This window comes from Thamnophis elegans, chromosome 9 (genome assembly GCF_009769535.1).
Source record: "Thamnophis elegans isolate rThaEle1 chromosome 9, rThaEle1.pri, whole genome shotgun sequence".
Classification (NCBI taxonomy): Eukaryota; Metazoa; Chordata; class Lepidosauria; order Squamata; family Colubridae; genus Thamnophis; species Thamnophis elegans.
The window spans coordinates 14,620,187-14,638,246 of record NC_045549.1 but is presented as its reverse complement, the minus strand read 5'-3'; the positions used below and the strand labels follow the sequence as shown (position 1 = coordinate 14,638,246).

Here is an 18,060-nt window from a genome sequence, read left to right as displayed (position 1 = left end):
CTCTGCCTGAGCCTAAAGATAGGGCAAACCTCATATTTAAGTTTTCCCTCCTTGTCCTTTACTTTAAATCTGCACTCCATCAGTTTCTTTACCTGTAAATTCCATCTTGGAGACAGATGTAGTCTCCCGTTATGAACTTTTTGCACAGAACGAGAAAAAAATGAATTTAAGAGCAATGGAGATAGGATAGATTATAAACTAGATAGGATAGATTATAAAAAGAAGAGAGTAGTGAGGTAACATTAAAGAAGGAGCTAAATCTACAGTTGCACTTATAACATCTGTAAAGAAATTAGAAGTCACTTGTTTATGTTTCTTTTCTAGTTGTCTTCTACTTTCTTTTCTTTTTGTACTATGGCTTTCTCTTTTAGTTCTTCCTTTCTCTTCAGAGAATAAATAGTGTTCATTTGCTTGATTTTTTTTCCTCCTGTTTCTATTTCACAATCAGAATGTGGCTTCCTGTCATATACCTCCTGCTTATTTTATTTATATGTCAGCCCATCTCAGATAAGTGACTCTGGAACCAGTAGTTGTCAAATGTGGAATTCCAGATTTTCTCTTTCATCATCATTCAGTTCTTAAGTAACTGAGATATGCAGTTGATACTTCCCTCCTCGTAATCTAGTGAAAACAGCTCGCAGAAATCTTTTATTTATTTTTATAGCCCAGTTATAGGAAAATAGCCCAATCACACGATTCCTTTCGCCTGGTTGGGAACTATGCTCAAAAGAATGTAGCAATAAAAAAATTATTGGGCATTCTTTCTGATCTGCAGTTGCCCAGTTTCAATAAAAATTCATCCTTTTGCACTTTTATTTGTAGGAGCTGCATTCAATTCTAAATGATTGGAAGGAATGTTCAAAAGTAAATCTTTACATTAACAGCTGGAATTTAAAATGGTAATTTTAAAGTAGTTGTCTCCTCAAATTAGTTCTGGAGCTTATATATTGAGTATCTCATTGCATACATATCATATGTTGTGTATATCATAGAAGTTCCTTCTAGTGTACACATGTTCTAAAAGAGCCTATAGTAACTTTGGTATTTATGCATAATTATGGATGTATATATCTAACAGGTTTTTACAGCTTTTCAGTATGGACCTACTGAAGGACTTTCATTCTGCATATAGCATGAAATTACATTTACATATTTGTACATGTATGTGTGTGAGAGCAACAATTTCTGTACCTAAACCACAGTTCATTATCACATCTAGATGACAAGACTTTGTAGCACATTGCAGTATGAGAGTACATGGCTTTCATGGCCAGAGATGTCAGATTAACTCTTTGGCATTTGTGTTTAAAGGCTGTAAGTGACAGGTGAAGAGAAAGATCTTGTGTTGCACTGAAGTTGGCAAGCCACTATCATTGACAAGATGGGGACTGATAAGGTTGAGATGGCTACTTCTCATGTGTATATGGGTATCCCTTTCTTCATCATAGCCAAGGCATCTTTGAAAGAAGCATATCTATGAAAACAATTCTGAGAACATCATTTGAAGATAACAGCTTCTTGGTCTCCATTTCTTAGTCTCCATAAGCGTGGTCTCCATCATAGTAGAGACATACCTCTTTTTTACCTTAGCAATTTATTATATTGATGCAAAAAAGGCCTGAAACATCTTTTAGGGTTTTTAATAACTGGTGGGTAGCCAACTTACCTGCTCAAAGAAAGTTGTGTTATTGCACTTGGGGTGAAGAGGACTTTCCAAAGATTCTTCTGAATTAGCTCTTAATACACTAGTATTAAGTTTAGACGTAACATTGGTTTGTATATATTGGCTGTACTTATGTACATTTCTCGGCCCATCCTGATACTATGCTCATCAACAGGGATATAATTGAATGGTGGAAATTAGTATCATAGCTCATTTTTAGTAATTTGTTTCATAACTAACAAATTAATTGTCCATACTAAAGAGCACTAGTCTCTGTTCAGCCACTGGTTCTCATTTACTCATCTTTAGAAGAAAACAACCCATATCTTGTGTTTATCATTCTACTTACTTAAACCTGGACAAAGCAGGATATGTATTTTACTAGAAAATATTAGCAAGAATCCAGAATCTATTAAAAATCAGTATATTTAAAAATGTGGTAGTCCTTACGATCACAATTGAGTCCGAAATTTCTGTTGGTAAGTCAGAAATTTGTTAAGTGAGTTTTGTCCCATTTTACAACTGTTCTTGCCTCGGTTGTTAAGTGAATCACTGCAGTTGACAAGTTAGTAACTTGGTTGTTAAGGGAATCTGGTTTCCCCTTTGACTTTGCTTGTCAGAAGGTCACAAAAAGTGACCACAGGATCTTGGGCCGGCAGGAGGCACTCAGAAGGGACACTTCGGAGGCCCAGACGGGCTGCGGCCAGGTGCAGGAACAGCAGCCCCGAGGCCGAGACAGCGGAGAAGCAGGAGGTGGGCGGGGAGGAGGACCCCTGAGCCAGCCCCACAGGAAGGCCCAACCAAGCCGAGGCCCAGCGCCCGGCGCAGCCCCATCACCACCAATAGGCAACACAGCAACAGTCATAAATATCAATCAGTTGCCAAGCACCTGAATTTTGATCACATGGTCATGGGGAAGCTTCAAACGTAGCTGTGAAAAACGGTCATAGCTCACTTTTTAATGCCGTTGTAATTTTGAACGGTCACTAAATGAACTGTTGTAAATCGAGGACTACAAACTTATTTGTCACTGGTGATTTCTTGTTCTCTTGGCATGGTATGACTACACATTTCACAGTATAGTCTTTCCTTTAGTGATGTTGCTGTGATTTGTAGGCAGGTAAATTAGCCGGCTATTGTAACTAACAAAATAAAGATAATAAACTGTTTTTATGCTTTATAGAAACATCATTTATTGAATATTGCCTACAGAAGGATGTCATATGACTCTCTTATCTGCAAAGTTGAGTCAGCAAAGAATGACAGTCCCCCCCCCACCCCCCAGGAAAGGGGACTATCCCAGTCTCAAATATAATGTTGCATTACAGATTAAAGACATGATCTTTGGACATGAACTCTCAAGGCACATCTGCTTCCATCATTAGATCAGGGAGAAATTATGACATGTTGCCCTGACTATTTGTAGTAACATTTCACAGGCTTGACAATAACTAATGAATCTGTACGAGGCAGAAGAATTGAAAACAGCTCCAAATATATTTTTCACCTCATGATTTTTCCTACTTGGCTTTCATTAGCTGTGTGGGGGGGGGGGGAACCCTTGCTGATCGAATAAAATGAACTTAGCTACCTTGACTTTGATTCATGTTCCTTTCTTTTAAAGCAATTACTTCATGTGTTACTGATAGGTTTTTAAAGTGTGTGTTTAAATTTTGTGCAAAATATGCGAGACTGGCCAGCATTTCTTCATTTGCTGTATATATACTTGGGTCTGTCTCAGAGGTTTGGGATCGTTGCCAATTGCTCTGCTGAAAACAATAGGGAGATCATCATTCCCAGAAAGTCATAATTCTCATGTACGTTCTGTCATCGTGCTTGTTTCAATACAAATCTGTAATTTTTTAAAAAAGATTCTGTTACTCATCTTAAAGAATTGAATGATACACTTGAACATCTAAACGTTTGGGCTATTCTATTTTTTTTTCTATTTAATTTTTAAAAAACTTTTGTATTATGTGTTTCTTTTAACGTTGTACGCCGCCCTGAGTCCTTGGCAGAAGGGCGGCATGTAAATCTAATAAACCAAACCAACCTAAACCTAAAACACATTCCAGTGCATATGCACTATTGTTTGGAACTAATTTTCAGTAAAACAGTCTCTTTAAATATGTCACAGCACTTAAGTGAACTTTTGAATCTCTTTTTCTTAATGTTATTGAAAAATTACACCTAACTTTTAACCTCTTTTTATACAGTGCTCACGTGTCACAAGTCAACAACGTCCCTGCTACTGGAGAGTAAGTAATTCTTTCTCTTTTGTCACTCTGCCCTTTAGTTCTTGTTGTATCTCAGTACATGTTTTGTAATTTGTGTGTGCGTCAGTGGTGGGTCCCGGATCCTGTTGCAACTGGTATGGTTGCAATGGGGCCCGGCATCCTCCACGCGCGCACAGCGTACGCATGCGACTTGCCGTCCAGCGACGCCTCTGTGAAACTCCAGCGGAGTGTCATGCAAGCACTGCACATGGCATGCACGGAAGCACCAAAGAGTTTAAAGACAGGTAAGAAGGGCAGGTGGGCCCTCCAGAGCACCATACCGGTACAGTACCCGGTGCTCCAGGCAGGCTCCAGTACGTCTGTACCGGGCTGTACCGCCTGCAACCCACCATCGGTGTGCGTGTGGCAAATGTACCACATCCTTGATAGCACTAGTGGTAGACGTAATAGAAGATAAGATTGTGATTGTGTAGTTTGAATGGTTTCAGTTGAACCATTTTTGTGTATCGCCTCCTACTGGAAAAAATATATCTTGGGTGTCTCAATGATTCCTAAACTGGGTGATTCCTAAACATGGTGCTGCAGTGGTCTTTCTAAAAAATGCTAGATTATGTGAAAGTTCCTAATTCAGGAGTGTCAAACTCAATTTCATTGAAGGCGTCATCAGGGTTCTGTTTGATCTTGGGGGGCCGGGGTGGGCATGAGCAGGGTGGGTGTGGCCAGCTCGGCGTCACTTGTGTCGGGGGGCCCTGTGGTAGCCCGAGCGTTCTGCCAGCGAAAACGGGCTCCCAAACGCTGTTTCAGCTGCAATGGCCTCCTGCAAACCTCTGCCAATGAAAACGGAACTTGGGAGTACTGCCTGTAGCCCTCCCGAGCTCCATTTTCTGCTGCGATGGCCTCCTGCAGCCCTCTGCCAGCGAAAACAAAGCTCAGGAGGACCGCACACAGTCCTCCCGAGCTCCATTTTCGCTGGCAGAGGCACTGCGGACTGGTCCTTTTCTGTTTCCAGGGCAGCCCCACGAGTCAGACCCGACCCATGGGCCTTGAGGTTGACACCCCTGTTCTAAGTGAATGTAATAACCTGCCTGTAGGATAATATGTACAAAGAGTCCTCGACTTATAACCATTCAATTAGTGACAATTTAAAGTTACAACAGCACTGATAAAAGTGACTTATGATCATTTTTCACACTTACAACTATCGCAACATCCCCATGGTTATATGATCAGAATTTGGACGCTTGGCAACTGGCACGTGTTTATGACCGTTACAGGGTCCCAGGGTCATGTGATCACCTTTTGGGTCGATCGAACAAGCAGAGTCACTTTGGAAGCGAAATTCACTTGACAACCACATTGCTAATATAACAACAGCAGTGTTTCACTTTATAATTGTGCTAAAAAAAGGGGCATAAAGCGAGGCAGAACTCAGATAACAACTGTCTTGCTTAGGAAATGCTGAGCTCAGCCGTGATCGTAAGTTGAGGCCTACCTGTAGCCAGCTAGACCAGTGTTTCTCAACCTTGGCAACTTGAAGATGTCCAGACTTCAACTCCCAGAATTCCCCAGCCAGCGAATGCGAATGCTGGCTGGGGAATTCTGGGAATTGAAGTCCGGACATCTTCAAGTTGCCAAGGTTGAGAAACACTGAGCTAGACAGTTGCTTGACTTTTTAAGGAAGAGTGTTTTTTAAAATGACTTTGAGCCAATGTGACCTGATCTGGTTTCAAGCCAGTTAAGTGATCTTGTTTCATATTTATTGTACAATCAAGATTTCTTCCACACAGGCAACGCCCAGTCCCAGGTTGCTTAGGTTGAGAAACACTACCTGTCAGTCTTCAGACGCCTTTCAATTGCATCTCTCGAAACACCCACCCCCTTTCTCCCAAAAGACAAAAAAAAAATTCTTCCCCCCCTGGACTTTCCCTCCTCTTTAAGTATTCAAAAACCCAAGGAACCTCTTTTACCCTTAGAAGCAAAAACAGAGAAACTATCCCCACCCCCCAAAACTCCCTTAACAAAAGAGAGTCTCTTTCCACTTGTTGCCACAGTATTTTTTTTAAGCAAATGCTACAAGACTTTTTTTAATCAGTAGAGGGAGCTATATATTAGAAAAACACAGTAGGTAAAGAAGGAAAAGGTAGATTATTTTGATGAAGGCAGAGAATTATGTGTTTACAGTAGCAACTATCAAAATAGCATTAATAAAGAAAATAAGTGAGCCAGTGGTGGTATCCTGCTGGTTTAACAACCAGTTCGGTGATCGCATGCTTTGTGCACACAGTAAGTTCCATGTTACTTCTGGGGAGTAACACAACTGAGGTGCGGCAATCTACTCTGCCTTGCAAATCGGCTGAGAGGATATAGGTAAGTAAAGCGTAGGGGCGGGGCAGCCCACCTGATCGTCGAAGGGAACTGGTTCGCTCCCAGCTGATCATCGGAGCGACCAGTTCACCTGAACCAGTCCAAACCGGCTGAATCCCACCTCTGAAGTGAGCCACAGAAATTTCCTATATAAGAACTGAAAGTCAGAAGATTAGGCTGCATGAATCCCCGAAGAGTGGATTCAAAAGAACTAGGTTTTGCTCACAGCCATACATTTTTTTCTGGATGAACTTGAGACCGTGTCTCTTTTTCCAAGTAACCGTACACAAATAAACATGGGACTCTGAAAGGGAGTCCTGCCCTATGCCTCACAGAAAAAATGACTACCCTGTTTCTCCGAAAATAAGACCTCCCCTGATAAGAAACCAAAATGGGCTTTTGAGTGCATGTGCTAAAATAAGCCACGCCCCCAAAATAAGCCCTATTCAAAAATATTGCAACACAGCAGCAACCATGAGGTCACCACACTTGCCACCTCCTGCACCTTAAAAATAATAAGACAATCTCCCCCCCCCCCCCGCCCTGAAAATAAGGCCAAGTGCTTATTTGGGGGGAGTCAAAAGAAAATAAGTCCCTGTCTTATTTTCGGGGAAACACGGTATGTTTATTAATCAGGTCTGTGCATTCTTCAAAAGAGATCGAGAGATCTATAGAGCCGAGGTGGCGCAGTGGTTAAATGCAGCACTGCAGGCTACTTCAGCTGAGTGCAGTTCTGCAGTTCGGCTGTTCAAATCTCACCGGCTCAGGGTTGACTCAGCCTTCCATCCTTCTGAGGTGGGTAAAATGAGGATCCGGATTGTTGTTGGGGGCAATATGCTGACTCTGTAAACCGCTTAGAGTAGGCTGAAAGGGTATATAAATCTAACTGCTATTGCTGTTTTATCTTGTATTTGTAAGCCACCCGGAGTCCTATGGGATTGGGCAGCATATAAGCTTATTAAATTACAAATTAATTACTATTGCTATACAAATACAACTCACAGCTGTTCACTCCAAGAAAGAGTACAGATCTAATTAAAAAAAATTGGTGAGGGGGAGGTAGTATCTCAGATGTCTGAAAAAAATACTTTATTGTGTAAATTATTTTGTCAAGGAACTGGGAACATATCTAGAGAATAGATCTCATATCTCTAAAAAAAAAATCTCCTTTATGTTTTTATCGTGTTTCCCCGAAAATATGACAGGATCTTATTTTCTTTTGACACCTAAAATGAGTTTGGGGAGGTCTTATTATTTTTAAGGTGCAGGAGGCGGCGAGTGTGGTCACCTCATGGCTGCTGCTGTGTTGCAATACTTTCAGGGAGGGCTTATTTTAGCGCATACGCTTAAAGCCAAATTGGCTTATTATCCAGGGAAGTCTTATTTTGGGGGAATCAGGGTATTTGTCATGGGGGTTTTTCCTGTCCTTCCTTCATCTAATTTTTTTTAAAATAAACATCCTACCTGTATTTTAATCAATCTGGGTAGAAAATGCTATCAAACTTATTTAGATAAATAACTTTCTTAATCTCTTAACATTAAGAGATACAAAAATACATTTGTGGGGCAAATGACTTAATAAATCTAACCAAGCAAAATAATAAATTCACCAGGAAAAAACAAATGCTGCTGTTTTATGAAATATTTTCAAAATAGGACAACTCTTAAAGCAGAAGTCCCTTCCTTTCCATTTTTAATCGAAAAGCCTGAAAAAGGTTGGTCTCTTTTAATGAATAAGTAGAACTTAAACCAGTGATGGGCAACCTTTTTGGCGTGGTGTGTCAAAAATCGGCAAAAAATCGAGCATAACTCGCGTTGTGTGTCACTTCGACAAAAACATAATTTTGCGCAATTTATAGTTTAAACTACAAAAATGTATAATTGCAATATATAATTGTATTTAATAAACCAAAAACAAATTATTTAACATACCTGCTTAGTAACTTCTTTGTTCATCAGTCTATTTCGTATGTTGCCCTTGATATTATTGAACTTGTTTGGGGTGCCGTGAACCAGGGCTGTGGAGTCGGCTGCTTCCAGCTCCACGTCCTCATCAACATGCCGCTCCAGCCCGCCCCTGCTATGAATATTCCTAGTGACGCGAGGGCGAAGAATATGAATATTCATAGCGGGGGCGGGCCGGAGCGGCATGTTGATGAGGACGTGGAGCTGGAAGCAGCAGACTCCACAGCCCTGCCGTGAACTGAGATAAGTGTGGTGCGGTCGTAACCGACAGTCCCAGGAGTAGACTCTCTGTGCCGGCCTGACTGGAGAGAGGCGCGCACTGTTCCCGCGCTCCTCTCCTGCGGGTCCTCCCTCGCCGCGCTGATGACGTGTGTGCGCACGGCACGCACGCCTTACCAGCAGCCCCTGCGCTCAGAAAGGGGCGGCGGTGATACAGTAAGTGAGTGTGGGCGGGGGAGATCACACGTCCCGCCCCCCCCCGTTCCTCCAGCACAGATTCTTTCATCCTCGGCGGCCGTACAGGAGCCGAGGATGAATCGCATGAAATCCTGTGCGTGTCACCCCAAATGGCTACGCGTGTCAGCACTGACACGCGTGTCATAGGTTCGCCATCACTGACTTAAACCATATTTGAAACACTTCTTGCCAATCATTTTTGAGGCATACACTTATAAATATGTGAAAATATTGAACTGTTCAAATTGGGAATTCATTATTACTTTTTAAAAAAATATGAATTTATGCCTGTGTATATGTATGTGAAAAGGGACACGGTGGCTCAGTGTTTTAAGACACTGAGTTTGTTGATTAGAAGGTCAGCAGTTCAGCGGTTCAAATCCCTAGCGCTGTGTAATGGAGTAAGCTCCCGTTGTCCAAGCTTCTGCTAACCTTGCAGTTTGAAAGCATGTAAAAAATGCAAGTGGGAAAAATAAGGGACCACTTTGGTGGGAAGATAACAGTGTTCCGTGCTCCTTCGGCGTTTAGCCATGCCGACCACATGACCATGGAGACATCTTTAGACAGTGCTGGCTCTTTGGCTTAGAAACGGAGATGAACACAGTCCTTTATGCCGGAAATGACTAGTTTGCATGTGCAATGGAACCTTTACCTATAAAGGCCTTATTTTGCTTTGACAGATTCTTAGAAAAGACAATCCGGACAGCTGTCGAACAACATCTGTTTGATGTTCATGGCTCTAGTGGTCAAAGTTCTGAAGAATCTGAATCTGGAACATCATTAACATCTTCTGGTGTATCTACTGGGCAGCGCAGGAGACATCATAAAGAACAAGATGAAGGCCGAAAGGCCAGAGATAGGTATGCTTTTTTCTTCTCTTTTCTTCTTCTTCTCCTATGAGAGTTTTAGAGCTCTCTGATAGGAGTTGTCAGATACTTGCAAAAAAACTGGTTCCCCCTCTCAGGTTAACAGGAAGCCTGTTGCATTCCAGAGCTAATATTCTACATATTCAAATTAATATCTCCGATGCCTTCCTATTCCTAGATAATTATGGAAAGAGGTTGGAATCATCATTCTCCTCACTTTTTAAATTTTTATTGAAAAGATTTGGCAGAAAGTGAACATTTTGCAGACTATTTTATGTCAGTTTTTCAGTCTAAATGAATAAACTTCTGTTTACACATGGAACTTTTTATCTTGTGAAATAACTTATAATTGGGTGCATATTTTTTTAAATAAACAATTACAAGTTTACAACGGGGAGGGGGTGGCGGCTAAGTTTTTAATGAATACTGCAGCTGAATTAGATCCAGGCATACATGATGTCTGATTCCATAAACAAAGTGTTTGAATGATAATCCGTACAAATTAGAAAAGCTTGTGAGAGAATTTCCTGTGAAGCTGTTCCTCTATTTCTGCTGCATCATTGACAGCAAAGGAGAAGTATAAATCTTAGAGGTTGTATATATCTGTTTGATGGAATTTTTTTCCGAATATTCTGACTTCCCTGTCAGGTTTGTCTAGACGGGGGGTATCAAACTCGATTTCATTGGGAGCCGCATTAGGATTATGTTTGATCTCAAGGGGCTGGGATGGGCGTGGGCAGGGCCACAGTGTCACTCGTGTTGGGGGCACCTGCAGTGGCCCAAGCACTCTGCCAGCGAAAATGGAGCTCGGGACCTCCCGAGCTCCGTTTTCGCTGGCAGAAGGTTGCAGGAGGCCGTCGCAGCCAAAAACGGAGCTCGTTAAGGCCGCACGTTTTCACTGGCAGAGGCACCGTGAGCGTGTCCTTTGCTGTTCCCAAGGCAGCCCCGCGGGCTAGATCCAGCTTGCAGGCCTTGAGTTTGACACTCCTGATTTAGACCTACATAATCAGAAATGAATGTTGCTTAGAATGCCTTTCATTAGACTGGACTCATTTTCTGTTAAGTACTTGACAGTAGGTATGGGAAATCCTGCCTCCTGCCATGGCATTTCCTCTTGGAAGTCATATTCTTCACTCTCATTTATATGGCAACCTTTTCCTATGGAATTCCAGGTAGTGTCCCATCCAGCATTGTTCAGTCTGCTTCACTTCAATTACATTGCTGCAGCATTTGGCTTTATGCTAGGCTAGATATGGGATAGGTAATTAAGCTTCTATGATACTCCTCTTTGTACCACCCTGAGTGAACTTTAATGTTTAAACATTTTTTAACCAATAAATAAAAAGCTTACACATCATACAATAAAGTGCCAGGTTCTAAACTCATATAACTTTAGGTATATGCCAGTATTTCTCAGCCTTGGCAGTTTTAAGATGGGTGGACTTCAACTCCCAGAATTCCCTAGCCACCAAGGCCTAATGTTAAAGCTGCCAAGTTGAAAAACATTGCCATATGCACATTGTTAGGTGACTAGAAGACCTGGCAGACAATTGCCTCGATAGCTTGGTATTTATGAACAAGCACGTTTCAGCCATGATAGGGATTTTGTGAAGGTTTATAGTAGATTTTCAAAATTCCAGATCTGTCCATTGGACCCCTTATTAGAGCAGGGGTGTCGAACTGGTGGCCCGGATGCGTCACATGCAGGCCACGCCCACCCCATTTCCGCATAGGGGGAAACATCACAATATGTCACATGACAGCATTGTGTCACCGTGAGTTTGACACCCATGCACTAGAGATAGACTGCAGATTCTTTGAGGGAAATGCCAGATGTAAGGCTAGATTGAGATGACTGAGGAAGTGTAGGGTGTAAATATCTTTCTAGAACTTGCAAAGTTAAAATAATTGCTCAGGTTGCCTTTATGAGTAATTGGAAATGATCTGGAACTCTTCTATCTTTCTCACCCCATTCCCCCCCCCCCCTCTTCTTAGGGAGGTCATCAATAAAGAGAATATCCCTTCTGGCTTCAGTAGCATTGAAGAGTGTATGTTAAATGCTCAGGAAGTGGAAAAATGCCACGAGAACAGTTCTGGTTACATAGGCGAAAGAAGTAAACCAAAACGTCAGAAATCCAGCACCAAACTATCTGAGTTTAACGACAGCCAAGAGAGTTCTTTGGTAAGCAAACTTGTGAAGATTATGGGTGACTTAGTATGATCCGCAGTGGCGCTGTGGCTAGAGTGCAATACCTCTGCTGATCACTAGCTGCCTGCAATTTGGCAGATTGAATCTCACCAGGCTCAGGGTTGACTCTGCCTTCCATCCTTCCGAGGTGTGTAAAATGAGGACCCAGATTGTAAAATGGGGCAAAATTCACTTAACAAATGTCTTGCTTAACAACAGGAATGTTGGGCTCAATTGTGGTTGTAAGTTGTGGACTACCTGTACGCATGCCATTGTTGGCTTTCAGCTTAACACTGTGTGAAACCAGCTGTTTTGGTTTTATGTCATAGTTTTGTTTATTTACAGATACGTGCGTGCATGCATGTATGCATACAATTATATATAGGCTATCCATTTTCCCACAAAGGTTGTTTCCAATCTTTAAAGGCAATAAAGTAATAATCCAATTAAGTGAACCTATTCCAACGAAATTCTTGTGTCAAAGCACTCAAATGCCCTTTGGAACCAATAGTTTTGAAGGCTAGAAGACTTTCTTCTCCCAGAAGGAAGAATGTTCCAAAGTACAGATTATGGCTCTGCACTGTACATGAACGAGACTTGTGGCTTTGCTGCTTGATCAAGTAAGAAACCAACCATTTTCATAGGAAACCAAAGCTGCCAATGTATACAGGTAGTCCCCAACTTACAACAGTTTATTTAGCAACCGAAGCAGCAGAAATGTTGGGCTCAACTGCGATCATAAGTCAAGGACACATGTACAGTGGAACCTCGGGTCCCAAATGGCTCAGAAAAAAAAATCCGCTAAATGTTTTCAAGTCCCGCACACATCCTCTGATGTTGAATAAACACAGCCGCGGCTATTTTCCCTGCCATGGCTATTTCCCCTTTCACACCATTTGTGTGTGTGTGTGTGTGCGCGCGCGCGCGCGCGCATGATGGTCACAACCAAATCGGGTGCCGACCGAAGTCCTGGAATGGATTACACTGTATTGGGGTGGGCCCTTGGAACAGAAACACTCAAAATAACAGAGGTATTTCAGAGGAGGTTTATAATGTACATTTCGTATTCAACCTTTCTATGGATTCCCACTAATTCTAATTCCCCAGAATTCCCTTCTGTGGGAGTAGTAAACTCACGATTGCCCATTGCACAGTAGTGTAACAGTCCAACATCACTGTAGATCAATAGACCTCTTGCTACTGTGTCCCTTTGTACTCCCTTTCTATTTCAACTGCCTATATCATAAATAGCATTTCTTAGTATTGTTGGAACACAAACTGTGTCCTTCCGTTGAATAGGTGCCTGACAGTTGAAATCCCAATTACTTTGGAGGTTTTGAGAGTTGGTGTTTAAAATGACTCGTTCTTAGCAATTGTCTTAACGTTTGACAGGCGATGGAAACTTTTGGTTCCTTGAAACATGTGGATGGAAGAGGACCAGATGAAATGGAGGTGTTTCTGAAGAAAGGTAAGTTGCTTATAATTTACTCTGTTTTAAAATTAAAGATTTTTAACAATAGAAGGGGAAATAATGTAAGGTGAGCGGTATCGATTGATAATTGCTATTAGAAAGAACAGGAAGCTTCTGTTCGTATTGTATTGTGTAAATGTGGTGTACGTCTAAGTTTTGTGTGTGTATGTATTTTACATGTTTGTTAGTAATAAAAAGAGAGAGAAAAACAACACAATAAATTAAAGATTTTTAAATGTCAGTTAAGGTCTGTACTAGAGAATCCAATTAAACTTTGAAAACAGTTTCATTACATAGAAAGAAAAAAAGCTAACTTTAGATTTATATGCCTGTATAGCCCCTTCTTTGAAAATACTATTTTCTAGAAAACGGGTGTTTTAACGTTATAATGCATGCCTTATTTTATGTATTCATATTGTATTTCACGTCTGTTAATATTAAACTGATCTCATGGCTTTTTATGCAAATCTTCAAAGAAGGAGTTATAAAGCCAATTTGAAATTTTAACTTTTATTTTGCATCCACCTTTTTTAAAAAATGTGGTTTTATGATTATTAAAAATAGTTTGTTGCTTCTTATAGCATGTTCCTTAATACTTCTTTCTTCTTCTTTTTTTGTAGCAAAGACGGCAGAAATGAGGTATGATTTGTTAATGCACAATCGGTTTGTGTCCTTTGTACCATTTGCAAAATAATAGCATATTGCTTTTACTTCATTATTACTGTTGTTACTTTGGTTTTGTTATTTACGTTAACAACATTAATGATAAAATGTAATTAGAATGTGGAATCTAATTCGAGCTATGTTTGTTAGAAACATTTGGATATCGTAGGCTTTGGTTTTTAGAGGCCAGATTAAAGTACCTTGTTTATTAACGTGCTTATTTATTGAATTATACATTTCCAAGCACAGGATGATTCTGAGCTTTAGTTTGTTACTAATTAAAATCATTTAATTTATATGTGGGCATCTTTAATATATGATTTTAAATGCATTTTAAATATTCAAATATTGAATATTCTTGATGTTTTTAAAAAAATGAATTTATTTTAGTACAGTATTTATAAGACGCTTCCTTGGAAACTATTCTAAGTAGCATTAAGAAGATCATTGATCTAGACTTGGTCATGAACCAGTGCAACTGAACCAGTTTACCTGGTCAAACGTGGAAATCAGAGAACAGATATTTGAAGGGAATCTAAGACCTTGGCCAAATCTTGAATCCTCTGAACTCTATTCATATTTCTACCAAACTGCAGAAGTAAAACTATACAGTTAAATCCTGCTGGAAATGGGAGGCTAAAATTTAAGAAAAGATTGCTCTGAGTCCCTTAATTGGTTCGTGGCAGAGAGAGATTTAAATCAGAGAACTTCATGATTCATAAAGAGATTAAATTGATCTGCAACTGTTATGCTAGGAAACTAGCACCTGTTTATTAGTAAGTTTATACCTACCCAGAAAGGTCTGTTTGCCTCCCAGAATCATGAAAATAGCCTGTTTATTGCTTTGATCTGTTGAAATAACAGTTCCCTAACAAGCCTGGTGGCTCACTAGGTTAGACTGCTGAGCTGATGATTGGTAGTCTTGTGTTCAGAACTCATTACTGCTACAGAGAGGAGTGAGTTCCCATTCCACGCTCCAGCTTCCAACGATCCAACAGTTTGAAAGCAGGTGATCGCAAGTAGATTAATGCAAGGGTCCCCAACCCCAGTCCATAGCCCACAAGTGGCTACAGACCATTGGAACTGGGCCACTGCGAGCAATGGACAAGCGAGCACAGCTCCACTTGTACAAGCAGCAGACACTCGCGCTCATGCACAAAGCTCCATTTGAGCACAATCACACATGCGTGCCTACCAGTCACACAGAACCATCCTCTCTCTCCAGCAGTGGATTTCACATTTGTTACCACTGGTTCGCCATGGGTGTTCCCACTTGCTTTGTAGGTGCATGTGCCTCTTCCACTCATGCGCCCAGCCTTCTGCGCATGCACTTTACTCATATGCGCCCCTTCCACGCATGCGCCCGGCCTCAAAAAACATGCCTAAATAGGACAGCATAGACCTGGGGTGGTGGATAGGCCCACCTGCGATTTCCGCTACCGGTTTGGGTGAACCGATCTGAACCAGCTGAATACCACATACTGCCTCTCTTCCCCCCATTCGGCCGCCAAGCCTGAAAGGTTGGGGACCGCTGGATTAGGTGGGTACTACTTCAATGGGCAACTTCACAGGAGTGTGGAAAGAGCCCCTACCTGGGCAATGGTGATGTCACCGGCAAATTAGTGAACAGTAGTAATAGTAATGCTTCTGTGTCGGAAGCACAGAAATATTACTATTACTACTGTTCACTAATTTTGATCTTTTCAATACATTTTTCTCTCATCTTGATGGATATTTTCTCTTCCCTCAATAATTTAGCTTGTGAACTGAAACTTATTCCTTCCCTTTGGGAATGAGAGGTTAAGGGAAAGCAGACCCATATGTATAGTGACAGTTCCCCATCAATTCTGTTTTTCTTTTCTATTATGATCATTCCTTCCTTTATAGAAATAATCTTTAGTGTATTGGTTTATTGGTTTCTCAGAAGCAGAGAACTTGGATAACTCGAGATAGAGATGCTTCAGGAAGTTATATCTTTTTTCAAAGAAGCTGGTCTAAGACAGATGAGACAGCAAATTGGAAATAACAAATCAGCTGGCCGCACAAAGTCTCTGTATTTATCTTGCCAAATTGCATGGATGATTTTATTTTGCATAATTCATTTTTACAGCCACAAACCATGAGAGAGGGACAGGAATCTTGCTGGTTATTTTGCCTTATGGCTGTTGAAAATCTTCTGAAACATCTTCTCTAAACTTAAGAGATTTTATCTTTGCCTCTTAAAGCAGCGCCCCCCAACCTTTGGGGCATCGGGGACCTATTCCATGGAGAAAGGTTTTTCCACGGACTGGAGTGGACGTGGTTTCGTAACTGCCTGCATCCCGCGGATGGGGCTTCGCTTGCTTGCATGGTCCGGTTGCTGGCATGCCGTGGACCCATGCCAACCCACAGACCGGGGCTTGGGAACCTCCCTGTCTTAAAGCATATCATGAAAATATATATTTTAGCAAAGTTTTTTTTAAAAAAAAAATCTTGGAAAGCTGAAGTCTGTGGCTGAATTCACATTCTGTTGGTGTTGGTTATATGGAATTATGGCATGCTTGTAATAGCCTGCATAACTAGACAGTGTTAAATTGTAACCAATGTTTTGATCCAATGAGATTGCAGTATTCCAGGGAGGGTCTCTATCACAGGTTGTACAATAGAAGACGCAGTGGCTAAGACGCTGAGCTTGTCAATCAGAAAGGTTAGCAGTTCGAACCCCTAGCGCCATATAACAAGAGTGAGCTCCCGTTACTTGTCCCAGCTTCTGCCAACCTAGCAATTCGAAAGCATGTAAAAATGCAAGTAGAAAAATAGGAACCACCTTTGTTGGAAAAGTAACAGCGTTCCGTGTGCCTTCGCCGTTTAGTCATGCCGGCCACATGACCACGGAAATGTCTTCGGGCAGCGCTGGCTCTTCGGCTTTGAAACAGAGATGAGCACTGCTCCCTAAAGTCAGGAACGACTAGCACATGTGTGTGAGGGGAACCTTTACCTTTATAATAGGAGAAAGACATTTGTGATCTGACAGTTTGTATTCTTCCCCTTCCAAAAATGTCCTCTCCACAGGGCAGCCATGTCAATGGCCTATTGAATAGCGACAATTGGAGGGTTATGTCAAGATACTGTATATTTAGCAAGAATACAGCTCTACCTAATGTTTTTAATCCCATCGCCAAATCCATTGTTAAATATAGTCTTGTCCCCTTTGAGTTGAGTTTATCTGTGATAAATTCAGGAACACCCCATGTAGATTTCTAGGCAACAGTAAATTGTTTCTTCTGGAATGCTTTTCTGACTTCCCAGTCTAGCCTGCAGTCCTTGGGTTTCTTGGCAATTTCTCACTGAAGTACTATAAGCAGCACAGCCTTGCTTTTTGAAATCAGCCAAGGTTGACCAAGTGTTTACATAGGCATAAATAAATATGGTTTCCAGGGATTCTCTTGTCTTTCATGATTGCAGAATGCTAGAGACATTCAATAAATGCTTTTACTGGAAAGGTTTCTTGGATCATTGATTGCTATGTCTAATCTTAGTATTTTCTCCCACGTTTTCATTGCCAGGAAAGATAAACACTGGAATGTCCAAAGCATTAGAAAAAGATGCAGAGGCTCTTGTGCTTGGCAAAAGACAGGGGTGCTTTAATGATTCAAAGAGAAATGTTTTATTTGTCTCCCCACATGTTTTAAAGCACCTCTTTTGGTTGCTTTGCCCAATAACATTTACCCTAAAATTGTGTGATTTCTTGTGCATAATCAAGAAATGTTAAGATTCTATCCAGATAATTTTACTTATTTGGTTAAGGGTTTTTATTTCAGAGTAACAACTAATGCAAATGAAACTTAAAGCAAAAAGAATAATAATAAATAATGGAAAGTGCAAGAAAAAAGAAAAGAAAGAATTATGTTAAAGAAAAGAAAAGAAATAAAGAAATCAATTCTAACTGTCGTCACAAATATGGACAGATTTAATAACTCTTCATCCCATAGGGTTACAAACAGATTTCATTCCGTATCTCTTCCCTTAGTTATAAGCAAATCCATAAAACGTAAACTTTTCAACCTTGGCGTCAGCAAAACGTCTATAAAGAATTTTCAGAATATTGCAGATAAACGGCTAGTTTTAATATTGACCAATAAGCTACTTTATACTCCTTCCTTTAACTTTTAACAGAATAGTATACTATTCTTTTAAAAGAATAGTAT

At 40.8% G+C, this 18,060-nt stretch overlaps 2 protein-coding genes across 2 annotated transcripts in view; both read left to right on the top strand.

The window, feature by feature from the left end:
- Positions 1-13,904, top strand: part of LOC116513312 (protein FAM13A-like) — a 126,695-nt gene extending 112,791 nt beyond the window's left edge. Inside the window, exons 9-13 of the mRNA XM_032224330.1 lie at positions 3,880-3,921; positions 9,366-9,545; positions 11,547-11,733; positions 13,132-13,207; positions 13,831-13,904. Coding sequence (XP_032080221.1) covers positions 3,880-3,921; positions 9,366-9,545; positions 11,547-11,733; positions 13,132-13,207; positions 13,831-13,904 — 559 coding nt within the window. The remainder of the gene's footprint in view (positions 1-3,879; positions 3,922-9,365; positions 9,546-11,546; positions 11,734-13,131; positions 13,208-13,830) is intronic.
- Positions 1-18,060, top strand: part of LOC116513231 (G protein-regulated inducer of neurite outgrowth 3-like) — a 217,165-nt gene that overhangs the window by 178,296 nt on the left and 20,809 nt on the right. The window lies entirely within an intron of this gene.